General features: G+C 49.4%; 1 protein-coding gene across 4 annotated transcripts in view; it reads right to left on the bottom strand.

Annotated features, from left to right (window-relative positions):
* Positions 1-22,475, bottom strand: part of CORO2B (coronin 2B) — a 209,333-nt gene that overhangs the window by 70,062 nt on the left and 116,796 nt on the right. For 3 of the 4 annotated variants that reach the window (XM_063596756.1, XM_034939015.3, XM_057299940.2), the window contains one exon: positions 12,231-12,431. In XM_063596756.1, the coding sequence (XP_063452826.1) occupies positions 12,231-12,431 (201 nt within the window). Of the gene's footprint in view, positions 1-12,230; positions 12,432-16,028; positions 16,117-22,475 lie in introns of those variants that run through there. The other variant, XM_063596757.1, reaches the window with a different exon arrangement.

The following is a 22,475-nucleotide window of genomic DNA, read 5'->3' as shown; positions in this document are numbered from 1 at the left end:
GGGCGTAATGCATTGATAGAAAAGCACTTATTACAGCACAATTCTGGTATACATTTTGATAACTGTATTTCCTTTTTTTTTTTTTTTTGAGATAGGATCTCATTTTGTCACCCAAGCTAGAGTGCAGTGGCATGAGCACAGCTCACTGCAGCCTCAACCTCCCCGGGTTCAAGTGATGCTCCAACCTCAGCCTCCCGAGTATCTGGGACTACTAGCATACGCCACCACACCTGGCTAATTTTTTTGTATTTCGTAGAGATGGTGTCTTGCTATGTTGCCCAGGTTGGTCCCAAGCTCCTGCACTCAAGCAATCCTTCCACCTTGGCCTCCCAAAGTGCTGGGATTACAGGTGTGAGCCACTGTACCTGGCCTGTGTTTCAATATAATTGGCTTCTTTTGTAATCCTATTTTGTATACTTAAAAACTTTATTCTGTGAAGGGGTCTATGGGTTTTTCTAGACTGCCAAAAGGATCTATCTCTGACTCCCCCAAAAGTTCATCTGTTTTATTTGAATAAAATTATTCAGTGTTAAAAACTAAAGTTTGCAAACTTTTGTACTCCAGCTGTGACCTCATAACATTAAGGCAGAATTCTCATGAGATAAATGAGCAAACTGGGGATCGGGGGGACTGGACCCTAGGTGGGGAGGGTGCATCAGAGCCCAGCAAGCCAGGATCACACCAGCAGACTTGCACTGAAAGGTCTGCCCTGAGCCAGGCACCTTCCAGGCTTTATGTAACACCTCACTGAATCCTCAGAACAGCCTCGGGGTTAGGACTAGCATGTCTCTCATTCTACAGTGAAGGAAACTGAGGCACAGATCAGTTAGATAACTTGCCCAAAGAACATGGCTGGCAAATGGTAGAGTCAGGGTTGAAAGCTAGGCCAGCTGATGCAGACCCTGCACCCCTAATCACTGGGCACACTGCCCCCCTGTCTAGGTAGATGGAAGCCTCTCACGGGAAGTCTCTAAGGTGTTGCTGTTGTCTGGGTGCTTCTCTTGGTGGGGGAAGGAGGAGTGGGAAATGGGATGGTTCTGAAGCATTTGCTGCCAGGATCAATCATCTGACACATGGGGCACTAACTAGCTGTGCAACCTTGACCAAGTGTCTTGCCCTCTCTGGGCCTCAGTGTCTCCATCTATAAATTGCAGAGTTTTAAGCACTACCCCTCCATACCTTCCACCTCTCATGCTCACCTGACGACCCACTTGGAAACTCAGGCACAGGTTGCTTAGCAACTGAAATCAAGGTCTTGGCTGAGTGGAATGGAAAGGGGGGAGACAAGAAGTGCTATGTGATGCTGATGTCACAGAGCTGTCTCTTGACACGTGAGGCTGTGAATGCTGGGACCAACCCTTCTTCCTCCCACACCCCTCCATCAAGTCAAGAGCCTTGGGATGGGAGTGGGTTGGTGGGGGGGGGGGGGGCGAGGTGGAGGGGGAGGGGTGGGCGGCAGTCAGGGACATGAGGAAGGCCATCTGGAAATGGAAACTGCCCTAAGGACTAAATCAGGCCTGAAGTTTCTCAGGCAGGGCAAACAGGCAGCCATTGTTCTGGAAGCTGCCAGGAGAAAGGCCAGTGTTAGGAGCCTTGGCCAAGGCCTCTGGGCCCCAACTGCCCCCAGGGAGATGCTCTGTTTCAAGCCAGGCAACCTTAGTTCCACTCCCCACACCCCTCCTGCACCCTAAATCATTTTTGTTCCTTGAAGTGCTGAGAGTCACTGACACATGAGGGTGCTTCCAAAGCTACAGGCTCAGATGAGACACAACAGCAAGTCTCTACCTGGCCTCCTGTTGAGGGGCTTGGGGATGGCCGCCCTTTGTGGACAGATCTCCTGCAGACTGGAATTCCACTATTACCAACACATTCCTTTGGGTCTCAAGAGTTTGGTCTCCTTAAATCTCACCCTAACCTTAACCAAATGCAAATTCCCTTAGTAAAGGAAAGCCATTGTTATCATCGACACCTTAGGAGATGTGAGTGTGGACTCTGAGAAGTGGCTGAGGGCAAGGATTCTGGGGAAGGGGGCCAGAGGGTGTCCAGGCATGTCATGCAACCTTGGATAAGACACTTCTCCTTTTTGGGATCAGGACTTGTCGTGGGCACAACAAGGTGCTTGGAATCTATGATCCCTGGGGTCCCCTCTGACTCTGGCATTGTGTCAATGTAAGACTGGGATTGGGGCACTGGGGAGGAGGGCCGGCGAGAGGCATGGACTGTGAGGACTGTGTGGCTTCAGCCTGGCTCAGAGCACAGAGCTCATGCTCATTCAATGGGGCTGTGCCTCCATCTGAGCCAGCTAGACTCCAAGGAGCCTCCGTCTCAATTCCAGCACCGTTTTCTCCCACCAACCTGGATCTTTTAATAATAGAAGAAATATAGCTCAGATTTGTTGAGCACTTGCTGTACGCCAGGCACTGTGGTAAAACCTTTACATGCCTTCCCTCATTAAACCCTGGCAGGCAGTCCAACTCCAGATAAACAGGCAGGCTGGCTTGAGAGGGGCACCACCAGGCTCCATGGCAGCCCTGGACCCTCCCTAGAATCCCCCACCTCCAGGCACCCAGCCTGGCATGGCCACCTCAGTCATGCCTCCCTGGAGACCCTGCACCACCATCCCTGTACCCCTTTAGGCACAAATGACTTGCCTATGGGTACCTTCCCCTCGAGGTAGCTCACTGCTAGGCATACTCAGGGACTGTGTCAGACAACAGTAGCAGAAAGGCCAAAGAAAAGGCTCACACTTGCTGGCCACAGGCTCCAAATCCCACCAAAGCTAACAGGCTATTGCTAGGATGGGGTGGCCTGGAGATGGGTAACAGTCCTTGGCATCACCATGGCTCCCGTTCACTAGCACGTACTATGGGCCAGGCTACGTGCTAAGCGCTTTTTACAGCACCTTATTTAATCATCACAGCACCCTGAGAAACATGCACTATTATTATTTCACAAACAGGGAAACTGAGAAACAGATGTTAGATGCCTAGGGTTTCACAGCTAAGGGGTGGAGCTACAACTTCCAAAGGTATGGGAGGCTCCAGGCCCTAGAAGGAAAATGGGTAGCAGATCAAGCAGACTGGCAGATGCTTCAGAGGCCAGGGCAATGCCTCTGGGCAGAGTTAGGGCCCATGGCTTGACTTCACAGAGTCCTAGTGAACCAGCTACTATAATTTCCAGCCTCCCTGGCTCTGCAAGGAATGAGAGGAATGGAGCCAGGAAGACAGCTCAGCTGTAGACCCAGGCCCAAGGGAGAGGGATGGATTCTTTGACCTCCCATGATGCCCACTAGCCAGGCTGCATCTCTGGCCCCCTGGACTCCAAATCCAGAGAACGCCCATCCCATAACCTTGTAATAAAATAAGAGAGCGACACTTCCATTTCTGCAGAAGGGCTCGCCTTCACTTTCCTCAAAAATCAGCAGCCATTCTTCCAAAAAAGGAAAAACACAAAGCAAGCTGTCAATCTCGAGCCTCAGACAAATGAAATAAAGTTGCGACTTTTCTCTTTGAGAGCACAATTCTCCTCCCTTTTCCAAAGTCACTTACTGTACATTCAGGCTGTCATGGGCTTTGAGATGCAAATTGCACCAAGCGGAAGGCAGCTTGAAGAACAAAGAACGATTGAGGAAAGATCTGAAAAATGGATTTGGAAAAGGCTCTCTGAATTCCCTTGGAGAGGCGGAGACCTCACTGCAGAGCAGTGATGAAGATTCAGGCATTTTTTTTTTTTTCCCTGGGGGAGTGAAGGTTTGAGGAGCTCAGTGCTGATTGTGGGGGAGTGATGGGGTGTTACAGAAATCTGGAATGGGAACGAAGGCTTTGGGTAAGCAAACAAAATATTATTTTATTACAGTCCTCAGTACTGAGCTGGGCACCTTTCCTCCTGACCCTTCTTTTAATATTAGGCCTCAGACATGCTGTGAGCTATGGAGCTAAATGATCCACCAACTTCTAGATTCAGCTCCAGAGTTAAGACCAGCTGGGCCATGCAATATCGTTCTAAGGGCTTTCAGGGGAGGATGCAGCCCCTTTCAGTCTGGGCAGCCCCTGTATGGTGCTGCATTCTCCCTAGGATCTGGTGGGGATGGGCTGCCAGGATCAGCAAAGAAGAGACCCCATCTCAGAGTAGATGGGCACCTGCCTCTGTGATTTGGCCATAGGTCAGCCCAATGGCCCCTTGGCTGAGGATCTACTGTGAGCCAGCCCCTGTGCAAACCAGACAAGTTTCCCACCGTTGGGGGCTATCGGTCCAAGAGAGGTAGCCAATTGGACTACAAACTCCAGGTGGTCAAGACTTGGTCTTGTTTACTGCTTCCTTTTCGGTCCAGGAACTCTGACTGAAACCTAGCAGGCATTCAATACCCATCTGTTAGATGAATGGGTGGGTCGGTGGGCCAATTTTGCCTCCTGACCGCTGGAGTGATGCTATCTTGTCTGGACCGCTGCTCCAGGACCCCACCGCTGCCTCTCCTTGCCAACTAGAATTGTTGCTTCATTCCTTCAGAGAGTAAGCTTCCCCAAGATCTGCTGCACTTGTATGGAGTTTGGAAACATCTACTCTCTCGGCTTCCAAAAGAGATGGACACATGGGGTGTCAGCTCATCAGAGAGGTGTAATAAAGTGTTGGTTGAATTAATGTTCAAGGAAATCCCCTAAGACATCCAAATGGCAGTAATAGTAATACAAGGCACATTTATAGAAATGCTTCCCTCTAATCCTCTGTAAGGTGGGCAGGCACATGACTGGGAGAGCCCTGGGCTAAATTCTGACTCTGCTACTTCTGGGCTGTGCAGTCTTAAAGGAGTTACTTGACTTTTCTGAGCCTCTGTTTCTTTATCTGTAAAACGAGGAGAATAAGTATGCTTTCATCATAGAACTTGAGGTGAGATTCAAACAGAGCAGGTATGTTAGATCCTCAAAAGCTCCTCAGGCCACACTACTGTGATGGGGAAGGAGAATGCACCATCCCAGCCCCAGAGACCCGGTGTACAGCTGGGACTGAGAATGGCTGGGTTATAGGGAGAACCCAGACTCTTGATATCTAGGCCGGGTTTCTTCTCTTTCTGCCAGGTGCCAGTTGGGGTAGCAGGTAGCTCTGTTTCTAGCCCTGTTCTTCCTGTGGCCTGGATCTGGAGGTGGCAGGCAGTCCGGGTGAAGTGCAGCAGGAAAGGGGTGGTGCCCCTGGGGAGGCCCCAGTGGTTAATCAGGCTGCTGGGCACAGTGCCTGCTCTCTGGAATATTCATAAGGCCCCTCCAGCTGTGTCAGGCAATCAGGGTGCTGATTGCTCCCCCATCTGCAGCTTAACATTCCACTCCAGAGAGCTGGCAGCTGAATGTTAACTAGGGGAAAAAACAGGCACTGGCCTTCACAACGGCAGCCTGAATAAGAGACCTGGGGAAGACAGAGCCACTCCTTCGAGATCTGCCAGCCAGAACTTATCTGTTTACCAGCATCATGGGTGGTGGAAAGAATCATGGATTCAGAAATAAGTGAGCTGGCTTGGGGTCCATACTGTATGCCCGGCTGTGCCGTCTCAGCTTCCCCAAGTGTGAGGTGGGGATGGCTGTACCCACCTGCTGAGAGGATCAATGAACATAGAGTTTGCTGGAACTTGAGAGTGCTGTACAAAGGCAAAGCATCTTCGCGGTTGTTGTTTGTAGTTGTTGTAGACACGGCTTCCTACTCTGCAGAAGAATTTTTAATCATAAATATGGAAATCTCAAGCAAGCTGGCTTTGAAGGAAATGGAGCAAGGAGTGAAAAGCTCTGTGGAAGGTTCTGAGCCTCCCTCAGGAGGTGTGGCCTCGGGGCAGGGATTTGGGGATCCTGGGCAGGTGCTATTCTCTTCTGGTCCAAATCTCTTAGAAAAGCAAGCAAGGAATGAGAGGATATGCTGGATAGTGGAGGGAAAAAACTTAGAGAAGAACTGAGACAATTCTCTGCGGCCTGCTGTTTGCTCAAGACAAAAATCTGGAGCCATTCAGCGTAGGGACAAGACTGTCCCACCATGAATTAATAGCTTATAACTAACGCTCAGAGTGATGATTTGCAGTCACCAAGAAATGGCCCAAATCTTTTCTGTGTTTGTATTGAATACAGGAAACTGTTTTCAGGGAAATTTCTATCAAACTGAGGGGGTGAAAACTGGAGCTAAAATAATCTGACCCTTTTCCTTCCTAGAAAATCGGCTAGTGTGGAACAACATCTCCACCGCTGCCAGATCAACGAAGGGTTCCGCATTGGGCCTGACTGCCTCCCTCTCCCCGCACCCCCTGCACCAACCTAGAGGCTGTCCCACGCCTGCAGGCCCAGCCCTGACCACAGGGGGCGGTAGAGGGACGGCCATGGCTTGGGCGGCAGGGGAAGCCGGCGCTGGCTCCAATACCTAAGTCATCCCGCTTTGGAGGCGGGACCCTGCGTCCCATAGTCCCCAGACTCGGGGTCCTGCCTCAAACTACTTACTTGAGCCTCGCAGATCAAGGAGCTGCCTCACCCTCCCACGGAGTCAGTAACCCACCCCACCCCTCGCCATTCCTTCACTATGGGTCCTGCAGTTCTGTTTGAACTTTCTACCGCGAGCCCATATTCAGGTGTTACTCTGGGAGGAAACATTTGCAACATACATAAGGGAGGGCTGATGTTCAAGGCAGATGAAGACATTCATCTGACCAGAGGGCAGCAGGCAAACTTAGCGGATGGGGCCCCTCGTCTTTACCCAGTGCACACCCTGCACTGAGCCCCTCTCCGGCCTGTAGGGCCTCTGAAACTTCAGGGCTCCCTCTTCACATCAGCGAATTGCCTTTATTTTTTCGAAAGTACAAAACGTTAAGTACTGATTGTAAGAAATTTAGATCATATAGCTAAGGGAAAAGAAAATTAAAGAGCACTCATGGTCCCAATACTTGGGAGGTAACAACTTTTGACATTTGATGTATATTTTTTCAGTCGCTTCCAGATAGGTAAATAGATAGTTTTTGTTTTTGAGACGGAATCTCACTCTGTCGCCAAGCTGGAGTGCAGTTGCGCGATTTCGGCTCACTACAACTTCCGGCTCCCAGGTTTAAGCGATTCTCCGGCCTCAGCCTCCCAAGTAGCTGGGATTACAGGCACGCACCATCACGCCCAGCCAAGTTTTGTATTTTTAGTGGAGACGACGGGGGTTTCACCATGTTGGCCAGGAATGTCTCCATTTTTTTTTTTTTTTTTTTTTTTTTTTAGACAGAGTTTCGCTCTTGTTGCCCAGGCTGGAGAGCAGTGGCGCGATCTCAGCTCACCGCAACCTCTGCCTCCAATTCTCCTGCCTCAGCTTCCTGAGTAGCTGGGATTACAGGCACCTGCCATCATGCCCCGCTAATTTTGTATTTTTAGTAGAGACGGGGTTTCTCCATGTTGGTCAGGCTGGTCTTGAACTCCTGACCTCGGGTGATCAGCCCGCCTCGGCCTCCCAAAGTGCTGGGATTACAGGGGATAGATATTTTTAATGTGATTAATCGTATATTGCATTTCTTCACGTAACAGTGTATCATATAAATAGTTTTCTCTTGTTAAATATTACTTTGCATCGCTGGTCCTCAGTGTATGGTCTGGGGACCTCTGGAGATCCCTGAGACCATTTAATGCAGTCCACTGGGTCAAAAGTATTTTCCCAATAATAAGACATTGTCTGCCACTTCACTCTCATTCTCTCTCTTGAGTGTATACTGGGGTTTTCCAAAGGCTGCATAATGTGTGATATGCAAAGCCAGCCAGCTGTCTTCTAATAAGCCAGACATATATTAAAGAGATTTGCAAAAGTGTAAAATGATGCCATTCTTCTCATTAACTTTTTTGTCTTAAAAAAAGTTATTTTTAATAAAAATATGTTTTTCAGGAGAACATGAAATAGACTTATCATTATGCAAGTTAATAAATACATAGTTTAAAATTCCTTCATTTTTATTTTGAATATGCTAAATATTGACAGATATAACCTATATAAACAAAAGTTCTTTGGGATCCTCAATAATCAAGAGTGGAAAGTGATCCTGAGACTGAACGCTGGAGAACGAGACTGCTCTACAGCATCATTTTAATGACTGCATAGTGTCCCTTTGTGTGGCTCTTCCCTAATTTGTTTACCCCATTTCCTTAATGATGGACCTGCAGGTTGTTTCCAACCTTTCACTATCATAAAATTGCTACACAATCACTCAGTACTCATGTAAAGTGAAAACTTCTTGAAATGAGAGAAAACAACAGAAATCAATTGGTAGTGTGAGTCGTCACAATGAGTCCATGATTAATCAAGTTAAATAAAATATATTACAGCACGTGAACAAATAAAGTTGAAAAAAGATATATATCAAATACACCTGATATGTATATATATAGCATATTTCTATATATAGAGAGACAAACTCTGTAAAGAGCACGTTCTTTTCTGCTGTCCATGAAGTGTTTACAAAGTGTGATCATATTCTAGACCAGTGCTACTGACAGTGTAAAACATTTTGTTACCATTACAGAAATTGAGAGGAAGCGTTTAGAAACGTTTAAGCAATTTGACAGAGAAACTTTATTTTTATTGAATATAATTTAAAAATTGAGGCTTGTAAAAATAATCGAGTACTAAAAAATGCTGCACACATATTTTTTAAATACACTTGAGAATATTTCTGTAGGATGAATTCCTAGAGTGGAATTGCTAGGTCAGTAGACATGCATCTTTAAATATTAGTAGAAATTGCCAACTTGCCTCATTTACATCTTACGAAGAGTGTATTTGAGCACCTGCTCTCTCACACCTTTGGCAATACTGATGATTATTACTCTTTTAAATCTTTTCCAATTAGTAAGTTAAAATATATATTTTGCCTTCTGTGAATTGCTTATTCATATCTTTTGCCTTTCTTCCTTTCTCTCTCTCTCTCTCTCTTTCTTTCTGTTTTTTGAGACGGAGTCTCGCTCTGTGGCCCAGGCTGGAGTGCACTGGCGCAATCTTGGCTCACTGCAAGCTCCGCCTCCTGGGTTCACACCGTTCTCCCACCTCAGCCTCCCAAGTAGCTGAGACTACAGGTGCCCGCCACCAGACCTGGCTAATTTTGTTTTTGTATTTTTAGTAGAGACAGGGTTTCACCATGTTAGCCAGGATGGTCTTGATCTCCTAACCTTGTGATCCACCCGCCTCTGCCTCCCAAAGTGCTGGGATTACAGGCGTGAGCCACTGCACCCGGCCTTTTGTTTCTTTCTTTCTTTCTTTTTTTTTTTTTTTAAGCTGGAATCTTGTTCTGTCGCCCAGGCTGGAGTGCAGTAGTGCAATCTCGCCCACTGCAACCTCCGCCTCCCGGGTTCAAGCAATTCTCCTGTCTCAGCCTCCCAAGTAGCTGGGACTACAGGCGCATGCCATCATGCCCAGCTAATTTTTGTATTTTTAGTAGAGGCGGGGTTTCACCATATTGGTCAGGCTGGTTTCAAACTCCTAAACTCAGGTGATCCACCCACCTCGGCCTCCCAAAGTGCTGGGATTACAGGCGTGAGCCACCATGTCCAGACTCTTTTTTTTTTTTTCTTTTTTTTTTGAGAGACAGGATCTTTCTCCGTTGCCCAGGCTAGAGTGCAGGGGAGTGATCATAGCTCACTGCAGCCTCCAATTCCTGGGTTCAAGCAATGCTCCCACCTCAGCCTCCCAAGTAGCTGGGACTTCCGGGCAAGCCACCATGCTTGGCTAATTTTTTTCTTTTCTTTTTTTTTTTAATTTGTAGAAACAGGGTCTCAGGGCCTCACTATGTTGCCCAGACTGGTCTCAAACTCCTGGGGTTAAGTGATCTTCCTGCCTTGGCCTCCCAAAGTGTTGGGATTACAGGCGTGAGCCACGGCACCTGGCCGCAGTCCCTTCTTTCTTTCTTTTTTTTTTTTTTTTGAGATGGAGTTTCGATCTTGTTGCCCAGGCTGGAGTGCAATGGCACAATCTCAGCTCACCACAACCCCCGCCTCCCAGGTTCAAGCGATTCTCCTGCCTCAGCCTCCAGAGCAGCCGGAATTACAGGCATGTGCCACCATGCCTGGCTAATTTTGTATTTTTAGTAGAGACGGAGTTTCTCCATGTTGGTCAGGCTAGCCTCAAACTCTCGACCTCAGGTGATCTGCCTGCCTTGGCCTCCCAAAGTGCTAGGATTACAGACGTGAGCCACTGTGCCCGGTCGGGTTCTTTTTCTTGTTAATTTTTCTGGAACTCTTTATATATTCTTCACAGGAATATTTTGTCTATTATATATTGCAAATATTGTAGTCAAGTATGTGGCTTGAGTTTTCATTTTGTTTAGGTGCCTCATTGTAGTACAGAAACTATCTTTTAAAAATTTATTCTAACCTATTCATTTCCTTTATGATTTGGGGGATCCCTGGCTTTCTTAGGAAGCCTTTCTTCATCGCATGATTTTAAACATGCACTCCATTTTCCTCTAATACACTTGTAGCTTTTCTTATTTTAAATGTTTAGATCTTTAATGCATCTGGAATTAATTTTTGTCATGATGTGAGGTATTGCTTGTTGACCCTTGTGAGCCTAAAGTGGAGCATGGCAGGGTGCCGGCGATAGGTTTGAGCCTCAGTAAGAACCAGCCCACATGTTCCTGGGGACCTGCAGGCCTGGATGGATGGAGCTGAGTGCGTGCCTGAGGCAACAGTGATCGGAGGCCATCTGATTCAGAAGGGAAGGGAAGCTGCATTTGAGGATCCTTCTGAATGTGTTAGAGCTGCTGTGAGCCTTTGCCAAGTTGACCAGCATAGTGGATAACTTTCCCAAAAAAGTAACCAAACATCCTTAACATGTTGTGTGGTTCACTAGGAGCTTCACATCTATTATCTCACTTAAGGCCAACATGACAGATGTAGGCAGAGGAGGATTTCTGATCCTGCTTTTACCATTACAGGAAAATAAGGGTCAGAGAGGTGAAGTGACATGCACACGGTCCCAAGTCTGGCAAGGGCAGAACCCAGACCTCCCGCCATCAAGTGCATGCTCCTTGGACCTCTCTGTGCATCAGGCTCTGTCCTCAGTGTCCCTGCAGCTGCCCCTCTGATGGAGAGGAAGATCTGGTCTAAGCCTTTTCCAAATCTGTGCTCCCCCACTGTGGGTAGGAGAGACTGGAAAAATCCATCCTCCACCACCAGCTGACAGTGAATTTTGAGACCCAAGGCTTCCTTCCACATGCACCTCTTCCTCCCCCTGAGCGATTTGGCGGAGGGTGGGAGTGGGGATGAGTCAGGCTGGGAAGGGGGAACTCAGCCATAAACAAGTGGGACTGACAGCAAGCACTTTCCCTGAAGCGCGTGACCTCCCACGGGCCTCTGGGGACTCCGCCTGAATGGCTATGGCTTAAAAATTTCATGATCTAGGTTTTGCAGATTTAATCTGTTATATTCATGTAAGCAGCTGCAGAAAGGGGAAAATCTTTAGATAGGAGGTGGGGGATGGGGAAGAAGGTAAATTATTTCCAGTCTCTCAGTAGAGAGCAATTAAAAAAAAATGAGTGGGCCAGGTGCAGTGGCTCATGCCTGTAATCCCAGCACTTTGGGAGGCCAAGGTGGGCAGATCACCTGAGGTCAGGATTTCGAGACCAGCCTGACCAACATGGTGAAACCCCATCTCTACTAAAAATACAAAAATTAGCTGGGCGTGGTGGCACGTGCCTGCAATCCCAGCTTCTCGGGAGGCTGAGGCAGGAGAATCGCTTGAACCTGGGAGGCAGAGGTTGCAGTGAGCCGAGATCGCGCCATTGAACTTCAGCCTGGACGACAGAGCAAGACTCCATCTCAAAAAAAAAAAAAATTGTATAATTTTTGCAGATGCTCAATGTATACTACCTATGGCTGGGTCTTCATCCCTTCCGGCTCCAAACCAAGAGGACACTCAGGACACAGAGTGGTAGAGCTAGACTTGGTCTTGGAGATCAGAGTGTTCCACTCCCTCAGGGAATGGAACCTTGTGTACACCAAGGGAGTGGCTTGTCCAAGTGCATACCTTTAGGCAAGCTCTGGAAAGAGATCTCAGGTCTCCTGGATCCAGGTCCTGCACTTGTTCTGTTGAATCTCAGGAAAACCCTAAAGAAGGCATAGCCACTAGATGCTTGATGAGGAAGTAAAAGGTGGGAACTCAGAGAGAAGTAGGGTCAACAGGCCTAAGAGAGACCAAGGAGGGCTCCTCTCTGCCCTGGAGCTGCAGCTGGAGTGAAGGTAGGGGCCACCTACCTGCTCCAGGGGGATGACGAGGAAGGAGCCGCCCCCTGCGCTCTCGGTGACAATGGCCAGGAAGCGGGTGTTGACGGCACAGAAGTGGTTGTCGTGCACATTCTTGGTGATGGGGATCCCATCGAAGCAGTGCTCCCGGTTGGCCACCTTCCCGTAGACATTCCGGAACTTGGAGCTACGGTATTGCGGACGCCAGGACATCTGTGAGGGGCCAGGAGAGACAAGGGTCAGGCTGGGCCCTGTGCCATGAAGGGCCTCGGCTGGGCTCTTGGGGGAGGGAAGCTGCAGCTCAGAGGTGCAGCAGGTGAGCAGGCCCTGGGTCCCCTGTCAGGAAGAGATGGAAAGGAAGAAGCATCCAAGAATTCAGGGCACACTCATATGCCCAGCCCGTTCTAGTGGGTTTCATCTTTTAATAAAGTCTTACAAAAACAAAGATTGGCATAGGAGCTTTTGGTACACATGCCCACCCCACTTTCTAGAAAGGTTGTAGGGTCCTTTTACTACCCAGGAACCTATCATGTGATAGAGCAAAGCAAGAACACATACAGACTCCCTCCTGAGTATCTGGAACTGTGCTCGGTTCAGCATGGGAGATGCGGACAGCAGAGGCCAGTGTTTACCAAGATTGAGGACAGGGCCCACAGCAGGAGTGGGGTGGGGAGATGTCTCTCCACGTGCAAGAAGGCAACCCCCCATCCACTGTCATCCCCTCGGATTCTCTAGTGTTTCTAATCCACAGGTACACCCTCAGAAATCTCTGAGTCCTGGATATTATCATCATATCATCAGGCACAGAGAGGTTAAGTGACTTGTCCAAGGCTACACAGCTAAGTAGGGCCGTGAACATAGGTCTCCTGACTGGAAATCCAAGACTCCTCCTATGCCAGATTACCCTTTGGAGCAAGGTTTCTCAGCATGTGGCCCACAGATCACCTGTATCAAAGTCATCTGGGGTTGGGGAAGTCTCTGATCTTCCTATGTCATTTATAAGAAATGCTGATTACTGGGTCCCAATCTAGACCTACTGAATCCAATATTTTGAGGATGGAACCCAGGAATCAGTACTTTTCCATCACAACTGGAGAGTCTCATGTGATGACAAAGCACATGATTAAAGCAATCTGGATTGCTGAGTCACTACATGAGGCGTTGCTGTCTTGGAACACTTACAGAATCCATAGCGGACTTTGCACGAGTGACAAACTTTTGTTATAAGCCGCTAAGATTTTGGAGTTAATTTGTTATTACAGCATATCCTAGCCTGTTGTAACTGATATACTTTGTAGTTGGTTTTTTTTGTTGTTGGTTTTTCTTTTTGTTTGTTTGTTTTTGAGACGAGGCTGTCACCCAGGCTGGAGTGCAATGGTGTGATCTCGGCTCACTGGAACCTCCGTCTCCCAGGTTCAAGTGATTCTCCCACCTCAGCCTCCTGAGTAGCTGGGATTACAGGGGCCTACCACCACACCCAGCTAATTTTTGCATTTTTAGTAGAGACAGATTTCACCATGTTGGCCAGGCTGGTCTTGAACTCCTGACCTCAGGTGATCCATCTGACTCGGCCTCCCAAAGCGCTGGGATTACAGGTGTGAGCCACCGTGCCGCCTGGCCTGCATTTGATTTAAATCAAGCCATGAGCTAAGTCACAAACTCCTCTTTATTGAAGGAAGAAGTTCAGAATCCAGAAGGAGAATCCCAGGGAAGATTCCTCACCTTCAAGCAAATTCTCTTCCACCAGCTCTCTGGGCCCCAACCCCTGCCTCTCCACGGCCTCTTCTCCACTTCCCAAGGTTGCCCTCCATCCCACAGGGCCAGTCTCCCTGCTCTCCGCTCCTCCCTACTTCCCTGCCTTTGCCCATGCTGTGTCCCTGTCCCACTTGCCGTCTCTCTCTGCTGAGTTCTGCTCCAGACTGTCTGGATAAAGTCATGCTGGAGAGGCAGGAGCACTGGATGGGAGGCTGGTGGGTCACTGCCCTTTCCCCTCCCCAGGCTGACTGTGTGACCTCAGGCAAGGCCTTCCCCTCTCCTCCCCAGGCTGTGTGACCTCAGGCCAGCCTCTCCCCTCCCCTCCCCAAGCTGACTATGTGACTGCAGGCAAGGCTCTCCCTTCCCCAAGCACTGGCTCCTCATCAGGACACCAACTATTCCCAAAGTGGGGTCCCAGGTGGTCCTTTACATGGTTACAGAGATGAAGTTAATTTTAGCCAGTCATGTGTTTATTTTAAATTGCTTTAGAAAAAATATAACTTGCATGCCAAATCCATGATTTCACAGATACTACTGCTAATGTGGCTAAGTTTTAAAAAGTGAATCAATTCAAAGAAAAATACAGTATGAAAAATACAGTATGGGTGGTTGGTGGACCTGGCAAAAGTTTAATCTGAAGTGAGAACACCAGGTATTTCTCTGTCTTTTCCATGCAGAACATTCTCGATGCCACAGTTTCCACAGACGAGAAAGGAGGTGTTGAGCTTGGTCACTCCAACCTCCTGTTCCTTGCTGTGCAATTCTAGCCTGGAATGTCTTCTCTGTGCAGCCAACCCTCAGCCTTTAAGGCCCGACTCACTCTGATCTACACAGTCCACAGTGACCTTCTCAGAATCCGCAGACAGCCGGCGCCTCTCCCTGGGCTCCTAGTCAAGAGCTTGCCCTAGCCTCTCCTATCCTGGGGGTGGGGCACTGCTCTGTGATGGCAGGAAGTGATACCAGGGTCTTCTGAAAGACTGAAGACTAGTTTGCACTTTTCCCAGGCAGCCTAGGTGAGTCGTGGAGGCCATGGGGAGACCTGCTGGGTAACTGGCCTCGTGGCAGGCCCAGCCCATCCATGAAGGGAGCCCAGCCTAGTGGGGAGACAGATGACACAGTTCAGCATCCACCAGAACCTGAGGCTCAGGGAGCCAAAGGGATGGCAAGTTCTGTCGCCAACCCCAGCACAGCCCGTGGCTGGGGACCGGGGATGGTCTGCACAAGGCCTGTTTCTAGACTGAGTGCCCAGTTCTCTGCTCTTCCCAGTGCAGACGTCACCGCAGGCTCTCCCTGGGGTACAAGGGGAAGGGTCACAAGAACCGGACTGGAAGCCACGCACACCTAGATTCAAATCCCAACCCTGCTGTGTGACTTGGGCAAATCACTTAACCTCTCTATGCCACCTCCATCTACTCCCATATTAAAGAGGATAGCAGGCATGGTGGCAGGCACCTGTAATCCCAGCCAGTCGGGAGGCTGAAGCAGGAGAATTGCTTGAACCCAGATGGGAGAGGTTGCAGTGAGTCAAGATCGCGCCATTGCACTCCAGCCTGGGCAACAGAATGAGACCCTGTCTCAAAAAAAAAAAAAAAAAAAAAAAAAGAGGCTAGGCCGGGTGAGGTGAGTCACGAGTCACTCTTGTAATCCCAGCATCTTGGGAGGCTAAGGCAGACAGATCGCTTGAACCCAGGCATTGGAGACACTAGCCTGAGCAACATGGCAGAACCCTGTCTCTACACCAAAAACACAGAAAGTTAGCCAGGCATAGTGGTACACGCCTATAGTCTCAGCTACTTGGGAGGCTGAGGTGGGAGGATGGCTTGAGCCTGGGAGGTGGAGGTTGCAGTGAGCTGAGTCGCACCACAGCACTACCACCTGGGCGACAGTGCCGAACCCTGCCTCAAAAAAATAAATAAAAAATAAAGGTGGCTAATCATCCCCATCACCTCCAAGGGCTTGGGAGGAGCCAATGCCAAGCTGCCTGTCATATGCCCAGCACAGGACATGCTGACCTGATAGGCTCTCCTGAGCCCACCCGGCAAAGTCCACACTTACCCCAGGTTCCCCAGGTGGAGCGCTCAGCGGCCCGCAGTTTCTGTGCCTGTTTTCCCATCTGACGTCACCTCTTCCTCGTCCACCCTCCCCCTTCTCCTTTTCCCTGCTCCTTCTGCTTCCTCCCACTCTCTGCCCTTCTTTCCTCTCTCCCCCAAATCCCCAGCTCCCCAGTCCTCAGGGTGTAGACACAGGAAGGAGGCATCTGTGGTGAAGGCTCTGGTGGGCACACTTGTGGTCTCTTGAGTGACTCCTTACCCATCTCCTGTTGCCCCCACAGCCCAGCTAGCACTTCTGAGCTGGATGCTGCATCCTGGGAGACCACAGCGCTCAGGCTCGGGGTGAGCAGGCATGTTCTCCCACTCAGCGTGTTCCCCGGGGATGGGCCTGGGCAGGCCCTAGAATGAGGCAGGCCTGCTTCCTGGAAAGAATGGAGAGTGTCTGTCTCTCAGCAAGCCTGGGCTGGCCTCTCCACAGTGGCTGGTAGGCTGGGACTGGATCTCCATGGAGATTCTCTCTGCTGGGCCTTTGAAAGGGCCAGGGGAAGGGAGGTCAGGGGCTGCTGTTGATCAATGGCTCCACATCCCTGGGCGTGGAGCTCCACTCCACGTGAACCTATGCGTAAGTCTTCACACAGAACCCTGAGCTGGGAGTCTGCAGTCCTGGCTCCGCTCCCCATTCAGACTCCTACTGACCTTGGGAAAGACACTTTGCTGCTCCAAGCACCAGTTGCTCCTCCTCCTCTACCCCAGCCCTTCTCTTTCTTTCTACTTCTGTGGAATTACAGGAAAAGAACTTGCAAAAATCATGACTCCTGCCTCCTCATTACTTCAGCATGCATTTCCTACAAAGGACGGCAATTTCCTTAGCACATCACCGTCATTGCATCTGAGAAAACTGACCATTCCTCAGTACCGTGTAATGCCCAGCCCGTGTTTAAATTTCCCCCCGATGCCTTTTACAGCTATTTTAGTTTCTGACCTAGGATTCAGTGAAACCTAGGTTCATGTGTTGCATTTGGTTGTGATCTCTCTTTTGCCTTCTTTAACCTAGAATACTCCTACCACCTTTTTTTTTTTTTTTTTAAATAGCATTGCCTTTTGGAAGATACCAGGTCAGTTGTCAGTCATCTTATAAAACATTCCAATGATTTGTCTCATGATGCTTCAGGGCAATGCCAAAGTTGTTCCTGTATCCCTTGTAAACTTTAAGAGTTAGGTCTAAGGCCTTGATTTGATTCAGGTTACTATGTCTCCATTATCAGTTACTTGGCTTTGGTAAAGCATGCGAAAGGACAGGAGAGGGCAGGGGGAATGTGTGAGCACACATCTGGTCTGGCTGTTGGCAGTGAGGAGGCCACCTGACCAGTGCCAAGGGTTTGTTCTGGAAGGTGATGGACAGAGACTGGAAGGCCAGGCCAGGCACGAGTACACACTGTGGGCCAAAGCTGGGTGTCTGCAGAAGGACCTGCATTACTAAGGAGCTGACCTCACTGTGAGGTCAGATGCATGGGTGTGCAGGCAGGGAACAGAAAAGACTCCTCCCTACTCTGCCAGAGAGAGGAGGCCTTGCCGAGGCTGTAACCAGGGGAGGTGCCCAGACCTCAAAGGGAAATCGGTGCGGGCGGCCAAGAGGTGACCTGAAAATCTGGCCCTTTGCCTTTACCCTTAAAGCCCTGCCCAGATCCTGGTAGATTCCCCCTGACTGATTCTAGTGAGAGCAGAACACACTCTCTTTGAATCTTTTAGGACCAATGAGCACAAGGCGCAAGACTGGGACATATTGGTTTTGAGATTGGTTTTCAAGATTGGTTTTGAACTCTGTAAAAGAAAGGACTTTCTTAATGGTTAGAGCTGCCTAACTTGGAAAGAGAAGCTACCTTCATAGGTAGTGAGCTTCCCATCCCTGGGGGGGTTCAAGATTTAGGTGGATGACCTCCGATTAAGGACGATGTGGAACAGTGAATGGAATTAGATCGCCTTCCAGCCCTGAGATAATAGAGTTCCTCTACTTTATTAAAGACATCATGTTGGAACAGAGAGGAGTTTTGGGGTCTACCACCTTGGTTCTGCCACCCTGGCTGGGGGCCTTCCTCTTTTATATTCCCCTACCCCAGTTGGGTTGCTGTGACCCTGAATGACAACAGCTCTTACATGGCAATAGCCGCCTCCTTTTAGGGTGTCCCACAGAGCTGATTAATGCTTTTGGCACTTATTTCAAGCTTTAGATATGCATGTTTTCTTTCTCCAGTTAGTGGTTTGTAAGTTACCAGATCATCCAACTCCTTCTGGCCCCTGCACAGCCCCACCCCACTCCATGCTGGGTTCAGGGCTCCCTTATAGCTGAGCCTCATAGTGACTCTGGCTGAATCATCTCTCAATATGGTAGGGGGGCAAGAGCCAAGGTCAAGCATAAGGAGGTGCCTCCTTCAGGAACCTCACCCCAAGGCTGTGACTTCAGCCTGCTGAGGTTTTGCATTTTATTTTCAGGCTGATGTGCTGCCCTGACCACAGGATGAGGGTCTGGTCCTTACCCTCCCTCATGAGCCCTTCCTCTACCATGTTCTTCCTTCTGGTCATGCAGCCCTGACTCCATTAGGCTCCTCATCACCAGAATACCAACACCTCTGAACCCAGTACTGCTGTCAGGCTGAGGCCTAGTGAGTCCCTTGCTGTTGACAGCACAGAATCAGCAAGGGGCCAGTGCCTGCAGAACCACCCTGAAAAGCCCACCCGCAGTCATGATCCTCTCCAGACATCACCTCTGTCAGCCCCACTGCTGTCCAGCGGGCAGAACTAGGCAGGTGCTACAATCCCATTTACAACATAGAGTGTCTGTGTGGCTCATGGAGGAGTTAAAAGAGACTTGTCCAAAGTCACAAGCAATCAAAATGGTGTAGCCAAGACTTCAGCCAAGAACTTCTGACTCTTAGTCTACTGCTCTTTCCAATACAATACACGTCTTCTCCTCCTTCAGCCTCTCCACCTCAACTCTTACCCCTCCCCAGTAGCTCCATAAATACAGGGCCCTACACAAAAGTGTAAAGAAACTGTAGCAGGAAGAGTTTTAGGAGTCAGAAAGAATCCAGTGGTTTCTATCTTGGCTCTGCTACTTGTTAGTTGTACGACTTTGGACTACCTACTCAACCTGTCTGAATATCAGTTTCCTTAACTGTAAAATGAGAATAATGTCATCCAGCTCACTGGATACGATGAAGTGACCAAACACAAATTGCTTGGCAAAGTGTCTGGCCCAGGATGGGTGCTTGCTCAACACTAGCTCTACCCTCTCTCCTTCTCCTGTGAGGGAGTCTCTGACTTCAAATAATCAAATGTTTACTTGGGGAGGTCAGGCTTTGCCAGGAGGAGGAGGACAGGGCGGGCTGGGCTGGGCTGAGGGTCAGGAGGAGGGAGGGAGAGGTTCTGGATTCCAGATGTGCACAGCTGCTGGGCCTGCTCCCTGGCAGCCTCTCCCTGGGCCCAGGGCCATCCTGGTCTCCCTCCCAGATGGGGAGGGCCCGGAAGGAAAAAGTATTCATTTTGCAGCTGAATGGCCCTTATAGCCTCTCAAGAAATGTAGGATGGCTTTTTCTCCCCTCTGAGATAATCACTATGTACACTCCACATGGAAGCAAATTGTGTCCTGTCCTCGGATCTCAAAAATGATTTATTGTGGCCAGCGGGTGCATTTTCTAGATGATGACATGAGCAAAATTTGGTTTTTAAGTGGAACACAAAAATGTAAGAGAGCAGTTTTTTTAGTTTCTGACTCAGGTGAGGGGGCAATGTGGCTACATTCACATCAAAGGGCTGGGAGGAAGCCCCCTGGGAAAGAGCTGTGTAATGTGGGGAGCCCAGGAGAACTCTCAGATCTGCCCTGGTAGCTCCCATGGGGCAGCCCATCAGGATATGTGGCAGAGCCACTCCTGGGTCATGTGCTGTCAGAGAAAGACTGGCGCTTTCCATCTAGTTTGGTCTCTAGCTATGTGACCTGGGACAAGCCGCCTTCCTTCTCCAGGCTCAGTGTCCTCTTCTGTGATATGTGGGTATCAACTGACCTGGGTCCTGGAATCTGTATGATGATGGAACATGAGAACACAAGAGAAAATAGTATGGCACTGTCATGAAGGAAAGACACCGTTATCAACTGCTCCATCTCATCCAAAGCATTCTGGGTCGTGACCGAGAGCTGATCATCTGTTCCCCCTCCACCCGGGAAAGCTGGACACACAGGAGGAACACAGCACATGTTTCCATACTGGAGGAGCAGAGGGAACCAGCCTACAGTCCCGAGGGGCTCGCCAGCCTGGGCAGTAATTCCCAGTGGACTCCAGGCTTCAGTGTCCTCCTTTGTAAAATGAGAAAGCCAAACAGACAATGGGAGGTGCATGAACTGTGCCATTTCTCTCAGCATAGCGTCTCTCAGACCCCTGCCCTGACCATTTCCAAACTTGGTTATGCATCAGAATCATGTGAGGAGTGTGTCGTGAAGGCATGTATCTGTGGAACCAACATTTGGGAGTATCTGCTCTTGCCTGTGCACCTTAGAGTAGGCTAAAACTGCACTGTCCTGTATGGTAGCTACTAGCCACATGCAGCTGCTTAAATTCAGATTAATTAAAATTAAATTGAAAACTCCTCCTCAGTTAGACTAACCACATATCAAGTGCTCAATAGGCACATGTGGCTAGTGGCTACCATATGGGACAGCAGAGATTACAGAGCATTTCCATCACTGCAGTGTGTTGCATTGGACAGCACTGGGAGAAAAGACATCAATTAGCTCCTAAAAGTCATCAATTAGCTACTAAAAGTCCTAAATCCTGGAAGAAAAGAATCAATCCAAACCTCCACACCTGGAAGTTCCTGGGTGGGGTGTACAGGGACTTAGGAAGGCCGTGATTTGGAGTCACTCCACTGTCTTTCTCTGCATCTCTGACAAACATGGAATTCTTGGGTTCCAGGACAGTTCTCCTACCAACTCACAGGGCCCCTTGGGCAAGCCCCTCATTCTTCTCACCCAGGAAATTGGAATTCCTCCTCGCCACTCAGCTCTGTCCTGCCTCCCTCATGCTATCAGGGAGTGGATCTAAGCCAAGTGGGAACAGGCAGGGCTGGGATGGCGCCTTCTCAACAGTCTCTAGAGGGGAGGATACGCAGCATGCATCCACCACCCAATGCAAGCCCAGCCAGAGACACGGTCTATTCTATACCAGGCCTCTGCCCTGAATCCCTGCAGCCTTTCCTGCTCTGGTGAACAAGGCCGGACATGTAAGGAGAAGCCTGTAGCCTCCTCTGCCTCATTCTCTTCAAGACAGCTTCCTACCTCCCCCAGGATGGTCACTGGGAAGTCTTCTGAGGCCCCCAGATTCCATGCTGTGCTCCCCTTGCTCCTGGCTCATCACGCTAACAACAACAGCCAACGTGTGTTTAGTGCTTACGATGAGCTAAGCATTCTACATTCATTATATCCTGCAGTCCTTAAGATAACCCTGAGAAATAGGTACAATTATTATTCCCATTTCCAGATGCGTCTGGGTTTGTCCAGGTCACTGAAGTGGAGGAGCTGGGATCTGATTCAGAGCTGTCACCGAGGTCTCTCCTTCACTTGTCTGCTCCTCAATTATCCTGGCTGCTGTTGAGGGCAGGGACTGCACCTCATTCCTCCTTATTTTTCCAGGCTTACCACTGGGCTTAACATCATCTTGATAAATATACGAGTGAGGGAAGGAATAGGAGGGCAGGGACAAGGAAGAGCAACCCAACTCTTTGCCTCAAGGCCTACAAGAGTCCCGTTGGAGCTCCAGATCACAAACCTTGTCCATCCCCCTATTTGCAGGACCAGATCCCACAATATTCACTCTGCACAGAGAGCCAGGAAAAGGAAATGTCTGCCTCCTCTGGGCCCAACTTTTCCTCCATGTGGTCCTGACACAAAAAGGCTTTCAAGGAACCGTATCCTGCCAGAGCAGAAAAGGACTCACAGGTCCACTAAATCCAGCCTCTCATTTCATAGACCCAGAGAGGAGGAGTGACTTGTCTCTGGATGACTGGTCCACACTGCAAGCTTCCTGCCCTGGGGGTGGTAGAATCTGGTGCTGCCACCCCTCCCCTGCAGGCAGATCCCATGGGAGTCTGTCTGGGCAGGCGGTGGCAGAATAGCACCCACTCAGGGAAGCATTCATGCTCCACTGGGGTTCTGAGTTCTGTGTTTCTCTGGCCAGGCAGAGAGGGGCGGTGGAGCTCAAAACACAGGCCCAACAGATGGTTTCTATTTGCAGCCACTGAGGCTGGTCTGTGCCAGACTCCTGACCTATTTTGAGGAACTGAGGGCCCTGCTGGCTCAGAGATGGCCTCCAACTTGCACCCCCTTAGCCCAAAGTCTGGCAGGGGATCAAATGGGTGGTTCAAGACCAGTGGGGAGAGGAGTGAAAGTGGAAAACCTTTGAAA

Source organism: Pan paniscus, chromosome 16 (genome assembly GCF_029289425.2).
Source record: "Pan paniscus chromosome 16, NHGRI_mPanPan1-v2.0_pri, whole genome shotgun sequence".
Taxonomy (NCBI): domain Eukaryota; kingdom Metazoa; phylum Chordata; class Mammalia; order Primates; family Hominidae; genus Pan; species Pan paniscus.
This window is presented reverse-complemented; position numbering and strand designations above follow the sequence as displayed.